At 41.7% G+C, this 12,811-nt stretch overlaps 2 protein-coding genes across 4 annotated transcripts; both read right to left on the bottom strand.

Annotated features, from left to right (window-relative positions):
• Positions 1-4,480: 4,480 nt before the first annotated feature.
• Positions 4,481-7,212, bottom strand: has1 (hyaluronan synthase 1). Its single transcript, XM_035162522.1, is given in 5 exon segments — positions 4,481-5,310; positions 5,313-5,857; positions 5,948-6,080; positions 6,178-6,403; positions 6,523-7,212. Coding segments are annotated over 5 exon segments (1,689 nt in total). The 3' UTR covers positions 4,481-5,215.
• Positions 7,213-11,283: 4,071 nt separating this feature from the next.
• On the bottom strand, positions 11,284-12,401 carry LOC118113137 (trypsin-3). Of its 3 annotated transcripts, none has more exons than XM_047340723.1 (5): positions 12,352-12,401; positions 12,086-12,232; positions 11,745-12,007; positions 11,527-11,663; positions 11,284-11,433 (listed from the first exon to the last, which is right to left on the bottom strand). In XM_047340723.1, the coding sequence occupies exons 1-5, from the start codon at positions 12,399-12,401 to the stop codon at positions 11,284-11,286; spliced, it is 747 nt and encodes a 248-aa protein (XP_047196679.1). The 3 variants fall into 3 exon arrangements, with proteins under 3 accessions (XP_047196679.1, XP_047196680.1, XP_035018435.1); XM_047340724.1 differs by having other exon boundaries at positions 12,086-12,228; positions 12,357-12,401; XM_035162544.1 differs by having other exon boundaries at positions 12,086-12,257; positions 12,365-12,401.
• Between the last annotated feature and the right edge of the window lie 410 nt (positions 12,402-12,811).

The raw sequence follows: 12,811 nt of genomic DNA, 5'->3' as shown, positions 1-12,811 counted from the left end.
GTTGTTTCCATTATTCCCCAAATGGTCAAACTTATTTCAGATAATTTGAACATGTACTTCAAAACAATGTTATTTATATTTGTCCTTTACTTGTGACTTCCTATAGTGCTCTTATTCTACTACTTGAATAAGTTATATTACAATAATCTTGTTGTACTCTTCTTTTAAAAGCAAGGTCGATGAAGAGTATATGTCATTTTAGTGTAGGACCTTGTTTTCCCATACACTGGTATAAAGTGAGTTCTGAGTTCATTCTGTGTTTCTCCTCAAAATAACTCTCACACACTGCGAGGACAGACGGGGATCTGTGAGCTTTATAAAGCACTAGTGGAGAATCTAAATATAGTCAGACATGACTCAATACTGGTCATTTCAACGAGAGGATTCCACTGTATTGCCCAGTTACCAAGGCAACCAGTGATGCATTGTGACAGTACTTCCGGCAGGAAATGTGAACCATACAGCATCTGATTTATGTGTGTGCGGATTAAGCTGGATTATAGGGAATCTGTTGGTCCTCTCTTGTGTGGTGCTTGGGTCTGTTGTGCGTTTGGACTTCCTAAAGATGAATAGGCAACAGATAGGAGTGGCCATGACGTTAAAACCTTGTAAAACTCCTTCAGGAAACCTCCCTGTTTAAAGACCAGTTAATCTCTGAATCAAGTGTGGATAGAAGGTGTCAATCTTTTGTTGAGCCTGTAACAAACCGTTTGACGCTTTCACCCACGTTCATAGTCGTGTACACCCACCACAATGGTAGGAGGCAATCGTGGATTACTTATTTGCTTGTTCGGATGCAATTCATCATATTCTGAAGTAACACACGTTTGAATACAGTAAATGAGCTCTTCTATCGGAGAGAAGACCATTGTGATGTCAAACGTACTCCAAAAATAAAGCGACAACTTATGACACAGTGTCTCTCGGAGATGTGATTGATTTTGATGATGTGGGAAATAACTGCTCCATTCAGTATCTTATAAAAATACATGCACTGTTATAAAATGCACTGGACTGATAATAATCAGTCCAGTGGATTCACAAACATAGAGCCAGATGCTTATTGGGTTAAAAAACAACTTTCAGCCAAAAAACAAAGACACATGTTAAGCACTGATTTTTTCATACAGTGACCTCAAACAATTTGGGAAGAGCTTTGAGCTGATTGGTGTCTGCTGGCATGCAGCTTCAAACTGTGTTTCTGCGCAAGTTCCAGTAAATGATGGCAGCTCCACCAGCATGAGTGTGCATGCTGTAGCTGACCGGGAGGCTCGTGACATAATCACAGTCCCTGCAGACATGGTCAACACCCTAAACTTCATTTGTCCAAACACAATGTGCCAAAGATAACCAAATGTTCTAATGGAAAGCTCCATTCTTATTCTGTGTAATGGTTCATTCTCTCATCTCTACCCCATTTAGACATTTTGATTGTTTGTTTAAATACTACATACATAAATGACCGAAAGGACCAAAATTACATACATAAATCGAAAGTGGGAAATACTGGATTGGTAATGGCAAATGCAAGCCAGACTGAAAAAACCCATTATAATTACTCCCATAGTAGGCTACTGATTTCCTCTACTTCCCTTTTTTTTTTCCTTCTCCACATATCACCTTGTATTAATCATGACGTCAGTGCTGACGTCCTGATGGAAGAAATTGTAAATTGCGTAAGTTCACCCCATCCTCCTCTGTGAAGCCTCCTCCCAGACAAAACCAGCAGCTTAGATAAACTAAGACCACAAACAATTCACTTCTGAAGGTGACACATCACTGTGTGGCCCAAACCTCTGCCTCCCATTCTAGATCAAACGTGGGCCCCGACACTGCTGAGACTGTTCCACCTTCCTGATATCAGGGAGGGAGGCCCAGACAGGGTGGGGGAGGACAGGCTAATTGGAAACAGACACGAGGGGAAGTGATGTTTGGCTTCGTCAGACCTCTCCTTTCTCTGACTCATTAAGGCTCTGTCGGGTTAAGAAAGTGGTGTCTTTTACTAAATCACCTCAGAGCTCTGACATCCACACTGCGTAGATTACAATGTGGCCATAATATCCATTAGAGACAGATCCAGCTATCACGATGCGATCTGATGAGTAATGTTAATTCTTCTCACGATGAAATCCGGACACTTTTACTCATATGAGAAAAAATTTCAGCAGCCAAACCTTAGATATTTTAACCGCTGCCAGAGGCCTTGACTCACTGCGGTGTGACAGATACATAGTTCGGCAGATGGTGTAATCTATGCTGGTGTTTCCTGATTTTACCAATGGTCTTGTGGTCATCATCTGCTGTTGTAGAATCTCAGGTTTTGAACGACTGCTGAGTGACAGTGGCGACAACAGTGGGTCAATATTATAAGAAGCACAGATTAGGACCATCCGAGATAAACTGAATATTTTTAACAAGTTGTACACTGGCTTTAATCAGTTTTACTCCATTGATGCATGATAATGCTCCACAGTGGAAGATGAAGTATAGTAAAATATGACAAATGATCCATTACAAGTAAAAGTCCCTCATTCCAAAGAAAACATAAGTACATAATTACACTATAATAATATATATATATTATACATAAATAAACCCGAAGTGTAAAAAGTATTAAAATATTTTTTTTTACAAATTTTGTGTCTGTGACATATTCACTCATTATTATCATCATTATTCTTAGCTGGTCCAATATTTCCAAATGGTTATTAAATGAGACAAATATTCTGATACAGATGTTTGCATTCACTTTAGGGGTATTTTCTCTAATCATTCCAGTCTTGTTGTGAAATATGGAATAATTTAGTCACTTTGTTCCTAAAAAAAATATTTATAAGTAACCATCTGGTTAGAGGACAGGGTGGAACCGATTGCCACATGCGGACGACTTTTATGTCAAAGGTCACAAGTCAAAAAGGGTCAGAACCACTGGTTACACAGTGATGCTATGATCTGTTACTGCATGTTATTTACAGTGTGGCTTCTTTCTGCTGTTTGCCACCACCAACTTTTTGTAATACAAATCCCCCCATCCCCAAATTGTAATATTACACAACACAATTTTTTTTTAATGTTCAAATTCTTGAGCCTGGTGCTATAGTCTTTCTGGATTATATTTCATCCTCTGGTTAAATACCAACACAACCCCATTATTTGTTTTAACGCAGGGCTGTTTTCATCCACATATGAAAGTCTGTATTGTGGTGTACCCCAGTGTTCTGTTCTCAGCCCCATTCTCTTTGTCCTGTATGTGCTTTACCTGGAGCAATTGTTTCAATTCATTAAATCATTCCTTAAATCAGTTGGCAGAATTTATTATATCTGTTTCGAGAGATTTTCCTTTGTGAATTTTTCATTTATTTGTCATTTTTATTTACTTATATTTATGTTGTTCTTACTTTGCTTTGATTCTGTGCTTTTTTAACCAGCTTATAAATGTTATACGACGAGTTGCACATGTGTGAGTCCATGGATTCACTGCGGTAGAATTTTATACAAGTTCATACTTTGGCACATTTCCCCTCACTGTGTAATTCTTGTTCTTATTTGCATTATCATACAGGTGAAATTTTCCATTGAGAATGCTCCTCCACACCTATTCCGTCAGAATCTGAAGATCTGTCTTTGGGTGTTGATCTTCTAGTCAAGAGCCACTCGGGTGTTTGTGTAAATGGGAACACCTCACTTGTGACATTAGGAATTCCCTGTGTATTGAATTCTACATCCTACCATTGACTATCACTGGGATTGTTGACGCACTGTTCCTCAACAACTAACTAACATCTATTAACATTACAAAGCAGGGATCACTCCCTCTGCACTTTTGCCGCTTTCAAAAAACCCATTAGCGAGAACTACGCCCTCGCTGTTACGTAAACAAAACAAAAAACGTCCTGCTCACAATGTCCTGAGCGTGACTCTGACACTTGCATTCCTTATACATTTTATTGTGACGTATTATGTGTTAGTTAAAGGATTAGGAACACACCAAAAGATATGTACATTTGAATTGTAAAGTTATTTATTTAATTTTTCTAACATCACAATATCTTAAGTTCCATAAATACATTATACCTAATACACAAAGCCTATTCTTGAATAGCCTATTCAAGCTAAATTATTAAGATAAATGAATGACAGATGAAATGAGGGTGTTGGGTGGGGAAAACTTTGCTTAGTATTTTGGCGTTCCACATACAAATTATTTTTTAAATAAATAATTTGACTGGCTCTGTACAATATGGACTTTCACCACCACACTGCTCTCTCGCCGAAGTGATTATAGTAAAACAAAACAAAAAAGAATCCTGCATGCTCTTTTCCGGACATAATGTGATTTTGATTCAAGGAATACAAAACTGTGCATGTTAGAAAAACATTTTATTTTTCTTCTTCAATTTGTTCACATTTTCAAACTATTTCCAGACATTACAACATATATATTGTTTAGAATATACAAATAAACATACAACTTGGCAGTGTTTGTCCATTTTCCCTCAGTAATACAAAAAGTGCATCTCACAAAGTACTTCACACATCAAGAGAATAGATGTACAGCATCTAAATATAATATTTAATCAATAACATAACTGCAGTTTCCATTATTTTCAAGGAAATCTGCATCCCTGCAAAAAGTTCTGTCCAGGATCCAGTGCAATAACAATAACAGTGCTGAAGTGAAGGTCACTTAACTTAACTGGCACAGTAATGCATCCGTGAGTGGAGTTCTTTGTACTGTTGATGCAATCTACAAAGACACACATACGTGGACAATACCCTTTAATCCAAATGCGTTAAAATAAGCGAATAGCAGTTTTTCGCATGATTAGGTATTGAATAAATATCTGCTGGAAGGTCATCTCACCAGTCGTCAACTGACAAAGAGAAACCTGAGAAGTGCATGAGCCCGAAAGCCCTCAGTACAGTTTCATTGAAATGTGCAACAACACCTCCACACGAACATTATATATATCTATATTTTTTTGCAATGTGTTAAAAATGCTTTGGTTGTATGGATGTTTCATCAAGATCACCAAAAATTATTGCCATTTCATTTGTTTGTTGGTCCAGTATCTGCATGAAACGACCCAAACTATCATTTCTAAATAATTTAAAGAAATCAAATGAATAAAATAAAGAAAATAGTTCCATTTGAAGAAAACTCAGTTCTTCACTTCGGACTTACACACTCACCGTGTATTTTTGTGCACGTTTTCTACATAACCTGCGGAACCATGCCCAATAGAGAAATATCATAAGCATCCAGTAGCATATGTAGGCCACGGAGCCAAAGACCAAAAACTGAATCTCTTGAATCTTGGCTGGAGCGAACCAGTCCATGTGACTCTCCTTGTAGATTGTGTAACCGAGCCCACCTAACAAGATGGCTGCCCACACCGACAGAGGGAGGAGGGGGATGTAGTTCCCCACCATCTTTCGCCTGCCTGACGTCCCCCAGCTGCTCTTGTTCATGGTGATGATGGCGAAATACTTTGCAGGCAGCAGGCTCGTCATGTACAGAGCCGAGTAGAGGGACATGAACACCATCACCATGTCTCTGCGCAGGATGCAGGCGTACGCCGCTTTCACCAGCCCAATCAGCTGGATGCAGCACAGGATCCACAGGATGTCCCACAGCGTGCCGTTCCAAAACAGCTGGATGATGGTGGCGGTGACGAAGAAGGGGAAAATACCTGAGATGATGGACTCGTAGGTCATCCAGAGGTGGTGCTTGTGCCACCACATTGCGTTGTAGAGCCACTCACGGAAGTACGATTTTGTCCAGCGAGTCTGCTGGTTGAGCCAGCGCAGGAACTGAGCAGGTGTCTCCGTGTAGCACTTGGAGCGAGCCGTGTATCTTTAAAACAAATTCAGAAATAAGAACTTTAAAATCAACAGAGGTTTATTGTGTCTTGTGTCATTTCTGTAATGTTGAGAGGGTTCTTACTTGGTGGCGTAGCCCATGCTCAGCATTCGGTTTGTGAGATGTCTGTCGTCGCCGAATGTGCAGTGAGTTCCCAAAAACCTCTGATTGTACCAAGACTCCAGAAACTGCTGGAGGAGATCGTTCCTGTACAGACCTTCACGGAGCAAGTCAAGGAAACAGAAGTTACAATGGGCTGCAACAACACCACAACACAGACGCGACTCCGGCTGCTTCTTTGAGAAAACACTCACCCAGAGGCCCACTGATGCAGGACACACAGTTGAAGAAGGACTGGCAGGACCTTTCGATGTTGAAAGCCATCCAGTACCTCAGGCTGCTCATGAAGCTGATGTAGGACTCTTTCAGGTTGAGGATCATCACGTCTCCTCCCACGGCACCGTACTTGGGGTTACTCTCCAGCACCTTACACAGCTCAATAGTGGCCAGAGGGTCCAGCTTAGTGTCTGAGTCACACACCTCAGGAACGGGAAAGAGATTCATGTCATTAAAAACTTGCAACACTGTAATTTTCTTTTCATAAAATGATCTCAACTAAAAGAAACTCTTCAGGGATATAAATGAGGAAATAGATATACCTGTATATAGTCAACTGAGGATCCAAGTGCTTTGAACGCCGTGTACATCACCTCCCGCTTGCCGCCCCATTTCTGCATAATGCACACACATCTCTTGCTCTGGATCAGGTGCTCTACCTCTTTTCTCTGTGGATCCTCTCCTACAACATAATCAGGATCCCACATTGAGCCCATGGCCATTTCCTCGTCTTGCTGGGCCTGGGTGGGGTCCCATGTGTGGTAGTTGTTCCTCCACACATAACAGCCAGGATCTTGGTCTTTGAAAACCTCTCTGAACATGTCCATCATATATTGGTCATCGTCTGAGTTCCCGTCCACCACCATGATGATGCGCAGCAGCTCAGGGGGATACTTGAGAGCCCTGATGGAGTTGAGGCACTCTCTGAGATAGGTGGGGTCCTCCTGATAGGCCGATATGGTGAAGCCAATGGTCTTGGTCAAGGTGCACGGTTTTGTGCGGGCTTTCATTCGCCGGTGTTCAATGAATGCGAAGAAGCTCTGGAACAGCACGTGGAGGGAGAGGAGCAGTCCATAAAAACCAAAGGAGATGATTCCATACGTGGAGGTCGCCAGTTGGAAGCCGTCGACGTAGGCCCACACCATCACACCCAGGACCACCAGAGCGAAGAGGAAGGTGAGGATGGCACGGATTATTGAGCCCAGCTTCTTCAACAAAGGTTTCAGCTCCATCATGTTTCTTTACCTTGGGGACATATAACAACACAGCATCTTAGCATGTACATGATTCAAGGGTGGATTCAAACCAAACACTTACACAGGCACTTGCAGCAGTGTGGTATGGAAAAAGGGTGTAAGAAATGGAAAAAGCTGTTTTATGTGAAGTGTTAAACGTAAGACGTGTTAACAAGCTGTAACAACTTGGATAATAACACAACAGTTGCACTAACAAATCCTTTGAGGTTCAAAATGAACAAGTCTGTCAATCCAAGAAAGTTTATCACTCACTATTGTTTAAAAACACATGTTACAGTTACTTAGCAATAATGACATTGAAGTTTAAAAGAGCTATGGCACAAGTTCCATTTTTCATTTTTTTTTTACTTGTTTTAATTTATTTAATCATGTCATTTATCTCATATATTTTAAATAGCATTTGATAAATTCTTATATGTACCAGTTTAGAATGTTGCAGATGAGCAACAAGTGGAGCTTAAATATCCCAGAGAAACAAGCACAATCAGAGTCGGGGTTGTCACAAACAACAAATATATGTTATAGGCTGATCCATAAATCCATAAATATCATGTGTGCTTACCATGAGACTGAATTAATAAATAAGCAAATAATAAATACAACAAAAATAATAGTCATTATAAAAAGCAGAAATCTGAAACTCGTTTTTAATTTAAATTCGTATTTTAAAATAATAATCATTAATGGCATACAGTGATAAGATGTAGTCACGTTCATATTTATGGTATTTTTGCTGTTTTATTAATATAGAAATTTAAAAAACAAGTTCCTACCTGGTGACAAGTTGTCCTGGCTGTAAACATGTGGCACATCCACTTGGTGCTGCTCTCTTCTTTACCTGATGGTTCCTGGCTTCTCGGGCTCCAAGGCTGAACACGGGATGGAGCCATGATCGCGCTTTTTATGTGTCGGGACTTACTATCATTTACGCGCGCCCCCGCTGACTCAGCCGTGCGTCAGGACCAAGGCGTTGGTCCTGAAGGCATCACTTCTGTGCATGCGCATGCTTTGTTTTCTCCCCTTTACCATGGAAATATTACGTTTGCGACCTCCTACGCGCACACAATGGTTTTCCAAACAGGGATGTTCCCAAACTTTTCTGGTGGCAGCAGCTTCAAGTAGACAAAACAAACGCGCCAGTTGGTTAAAGGGATGCTTCTGGGGTTACCTCTGTATTCATGTCCACCCTCTCACATCCCCATTTCTTTATTTAATCATAACCCAAGAGCTGACATTGTATTATTGTATTATTCTATTCTATTTTATTTTACCACCGGCTGCATCTTAGGGATGTTTGTCATCCTTTGCTTATACAGCAGAATTCAATACCACAACCTTCACCCAGGAACTTAAAAGAAACAAAAATGTGACTTTTATGGTGATAATGTGTGAAATTTTGTATCTTGACATAATTTTTGAACAAGTAGAAACTGTTCCCGACAGAGAACAGCTTGTTGAGGTATTTAGTCACATCGACCTTGACGGAGAGAAAGATAAGAAAACTCAGAGGCTGCAGTTCAGTCTGTACACAGGTGGGATGTTGCCCTCTGCTGGAACCCATCTGAAACTGCAGGCGCAGAAAAAAAGGAACAAAAACTAAGGGGGTAGAATATAAATGCTGAGAAGTGAAAAGGAGGTGTGACACCATGACGTTTCTGTGTCTGATCTTTCCCACTAATCTCTGACTATGAAAGACAAAAGCTGTCCCTCTGAGTTGCTGTCACTGTCCTGACTCTGCCATGATTACATCCCTGTAGAGTTCCTCTGTGGGCAGATCTGTTCATGAAGGTCCACACCCTTTGCCACAGGAGCTGGCCTGAGTCGTCAACAATCTTCGTGTCAGACCCAAATAGAAGCCACCAGGCCGCTGATGTCATGTGCGCAGGCCGTGCCAGTGTTTAGGGGATGATGAAGTGGCCTGACTTACTGGAAATGTTATTATTTGTGGGGTTTCTGCAGGAGATGTCTGTGTTCACTTTAATGTAATCCATCCACGCTGTGCTGTAGATAATCTTATAGGTGTCTTTTTACAATATTATATGATCACCTTAGTTACCAGGCTAGTAGGCGCAGCATCTGTGCATATGATGACATTCCTGTCCTGCGTACCCTCAAGTTCGGCCTGTTTATTACAAGGCCAAAACACTTGATGGCACACAACTGAGGTTATGTCCCTAACATCCGCTGGCGGCTGCTAACATCTACTGCTAGTTGGTAACTTAAATTGTGCAGAAGACCTTCAAACGTACAAGGGATATTCACCATCTAGTCCTATATTCTATAAAACATTGTGACGCCATGTGTGTGCTATCGTCACATGCTCCTCTGAATACAGAAATTTGATTGGATCAATTCAAATCACATCATTTTTAATCTGACTTTGCCTCAGCCAAGGAGGTTATGTTTTCACCCCTGTCCAACTGTTTTTTGCTCTGTAAATTTGCAGGATTACACAAAAACTACTGGACAGATTAAACTTGGTGGAAGGATGTGTTATGGGTCAAGAAACTACCTGTTAGATTTTGGTGTGGATCCAGACCAGGGAGCTTTTTCTAACATTGCCAGATAGACGTTTTTCAAAACTTTTACCATTTTCCCAGGAAATAATAAACAATCTGGCATATTCAGGGAACCCTCTGTTAATGTGTGAAGTTTGGTGCAGGTTGAATTTAATTTATGGTGACTGTTGGGCCTTGGCAGAGGAAGGTGCTCTTCTGACTGCCATTCTAGTTGTTCAGTTAATATTCAGTCAGTCCGCTTATTGGCTTATTGCTCCGGTTATATGAAAACCTCATGACTAAACTATTGGTTTCTTCTGATATGGCTGATCATTGCAGTGTCCGATGGCTGAACTTTATAAAACTGTGGCCTCATCGAGTACATGTACTGCAAAGGACACTGCAGAAGGATAAGGATTCTTACCATTGTGAGATTGTGAGTTCTAAGCAGCTCGCTAATGTGGTTTGTGGATTTCTGTAGAATTCCAAACATGGACATCTATGTTGCCAAAACCATAAAACCCTGTCCAGAGCCACGTTTTCAAATAAAAAATGTGCAGCATCCATGCAGCGTAGCTTCGATAAGAGCTTTCTTTTTCTACATAGGTCATGAGTCCTCAGAAAACCTTGTCAGGCCCCAGTCTTTATTTGGTGGTCAAGCAAATGCCTGGTGACTCACTCCTCCTCTCTCCGCCACACCCAGGCAACCAGAATCCACTTAAACCATTCTGGGATTTTGTGATTGAGTTTTCTCATGTGTGCACCTGCTGTTTTATTAGCAGTTTGAGCCCGTTCACACAGATGTTACTGAGCAGTGTCCTAGGAAGGGATTCAGGGCACGACTTACTTCTTTAGGGTGCAACAATTGTACACCTTCGTATCTATTCTACTCAGACTGCTCGAGCATCAATACTCAGGCTGCACCAAGACACTGGAGTTTTGAAGAACTACAGATTTAAAAAAGGAAAAACACAGAGTCGATAGTCAACTGGCTAAATACCACCTTTGTCGCAGTGCTCCATACTCACTGATTATGGAGTGTGGCCAGAGTGTGCAGCATGCTTTATGGTTTCAGCCCACAGAGAGCAGTGTAGCAGCATTTTTCTGCCTCAGTGAGTTATTGTTGGCTTACTGCAAATATCACAACTCGTCCCTTGTTTAGTCTTTGTTCTCCTGAGGCATCATCGAGCTAGAAACGTGTCTGTCCATTTGACGTGAATCAGTCAGAGTGTGTCAAGACAAGTAAGTGTGAGGCAGCTGGACTGTGTGTTACAATCTCAGACGTGTGTTTTGATCTACAGCCATGCACAGATATGAATTATGGCAGTGAAGTGGATTTTCAAAGACGTATAGGCGACTTCTTGTTTAAGGCAACACATGTGGATGAAGCCAGATGTGCTGTGTTGTTATATTCTTAGATGCCAACACATTCTGAGGACACACACACTAATAGACTTGTATAAATGACACCACACACACCAGACCTCTCATAGTTGACTTTAATGATGTTGCCATGTGCTGCACATGATTTCTTTTACAGCTCTGCTGCTCAGCCAGATGCCATTGTGTTCCTGATCCAGGGGGTGTAATTACAAACCTTTGTGTACACCCCAGGCTTGTTTCTCAGGGCACAACCATGTCCCCAAGACACAACTCCCTGGAGCTCGCCGCCACACATCATGGGACCCCCGGAGTCACCCTGAGGATAGAGAGATGAAGGTTCCCTTACTGGTGCATCATTCATGTAGAGATGCATCATTGCCTGTTACAGCAGCCTTGACCTCTACATTACCTGACAGGAGTCCTTCCCTCCCTTCAGATAGCCGGCACAGATCATGTTTTCAGTAATTTGGAAAGGATATGCGTTAAAGCATGTGTCATCGCTCAGGAGAGGGGCATCAAGGCACTGCAACTTATCAGGGTACCTCGCTGGTAAAGACAGAAAAAGAAGATGCATCAATGTTTTTATGTGTTTGAAGGAATCAGAAACACATCCGGTGTTTAACTCACAGCCTTCATCGCTGGGACGAAGACTCCCCCATCCAGAGATCTGGCACATTGTTCCGTCACTGGCACACTTCGAGGGGAGGGTTGCAGGGCGCACGAAGCTGTTCAGAGTGGCCGGTCGACTCAGTTTGATAAGCATGATATCACTGTCCTGCGAGCGGGGGTTGTAGTCAGGGTGGCGGATAAACTCAGCAGACATAATGTGCTGCTCAGTCCCCTCGGGTTCCCAGATGTCGTGCTCTCCCAGACGAACCTCTACATTCGACCTGTGTTAGGAGATGAATGTCAGTCACCTCCCTTGTTGTTTTGCTCACCAGGATCTATGAAAAATGAACGTTTCTTACTTTGTTTTGCAGTGTGCAGCAGAGAGCACCCACTCATCAGACAGAAGAGTCCCACCGCAGAGGTTGTACCCATTGAAGAGAGACACCTGGTAGGGCACGGAGTGTTTCGGGCACTCATATCCTCCAACAATTTTGTTGCCCTCCTCCAGGGAAGTTATCGGCATTTGGAATGAAGACGAGACAAAACCAGAAACAACCATTGAATCATTCATTTTTTAAACATCTGAATCTCTGGGCCTACCGTTCTCTACAGTGTCTGTCATTTCTCTACATTACCTGCCGCTCCAAAGAGAGTGAGAAGAAGGAAAAGCCTCATGCCTTCTGTTTGTTATACTGGCAGATTAATGTGCACTCACCCCTAGCTTCAGGTACTTCAGCCCTCTTTTATCTTTCTTCTCAAGGTCTTCTATGGTTAGAGATACACCTCAAACACCAAACATGTGTTGACTTTCCCTGGTCACACAGGATTAAATGTATGTATGGCAGAAAACAGCAGCTGTTTTTGTCTGATTACGATTTCTAAGAGATTTTGAGGGCTTTCTGTGTTAAGTCAAGAGCCTGGTTCTCTGTAAGTTTAAACTCAACGGCCTCTTTTTAATGCAATACTTTCATTGTGCAATCAGATTGTGTAATATGGCATATGCACATGACTTTAAATGACTTGAAACCACAAAGTGACTTTCATTTTTCTGGACGTTGAGTAAGACTTGGTATGTGGGAGTAACT

This window comes from Hippoglossus stenolepis, chromosome 8 (assembly GCF_022539355.2).
Source record: "Hippoglossus stenolepis isolate QCI-W04-F060 chromosome 8, HSTE1.2, whole genome shotgun sequence".
Lineage (NCBI taxonomy): Eukaryota > Metazoa > Chordata > Actinopteri > Pleuronectiformes > Pleuronectidae > Hippoglossus > Hippoglossus stenolepis.
This window is presented reverse-complemented; position numbering and strand designations above follow the sequence as displayed.

What these genes read in the sequence shown, in the direction of transcription:
- LOC118113137 (XM_035162544.1), bottom strand. Translation starts at nt 12,401, where the DNA reads ATGAGGCTTTTCCTTCTTCTCACTCTCTTTGGAGCGG. An exon ending in TCTCACTCTCTTTGGAGCGG is followed by an intron (nt 12,258 to 12,364) that starts CAGGTAATGTAG and finishes TTGTCTCGTCTT; the next exon opens with CATTCCAAATGCCGATAACT. An exon ending in GCTGCACACTGCAAAACAAA is followed by an intron (nt 12,008 to 12,085) that starts GTAAGAAACGTT and finishes CTCCTAACACAG; the next exon opens with GTCGAATGTAGAGGTTCGTC.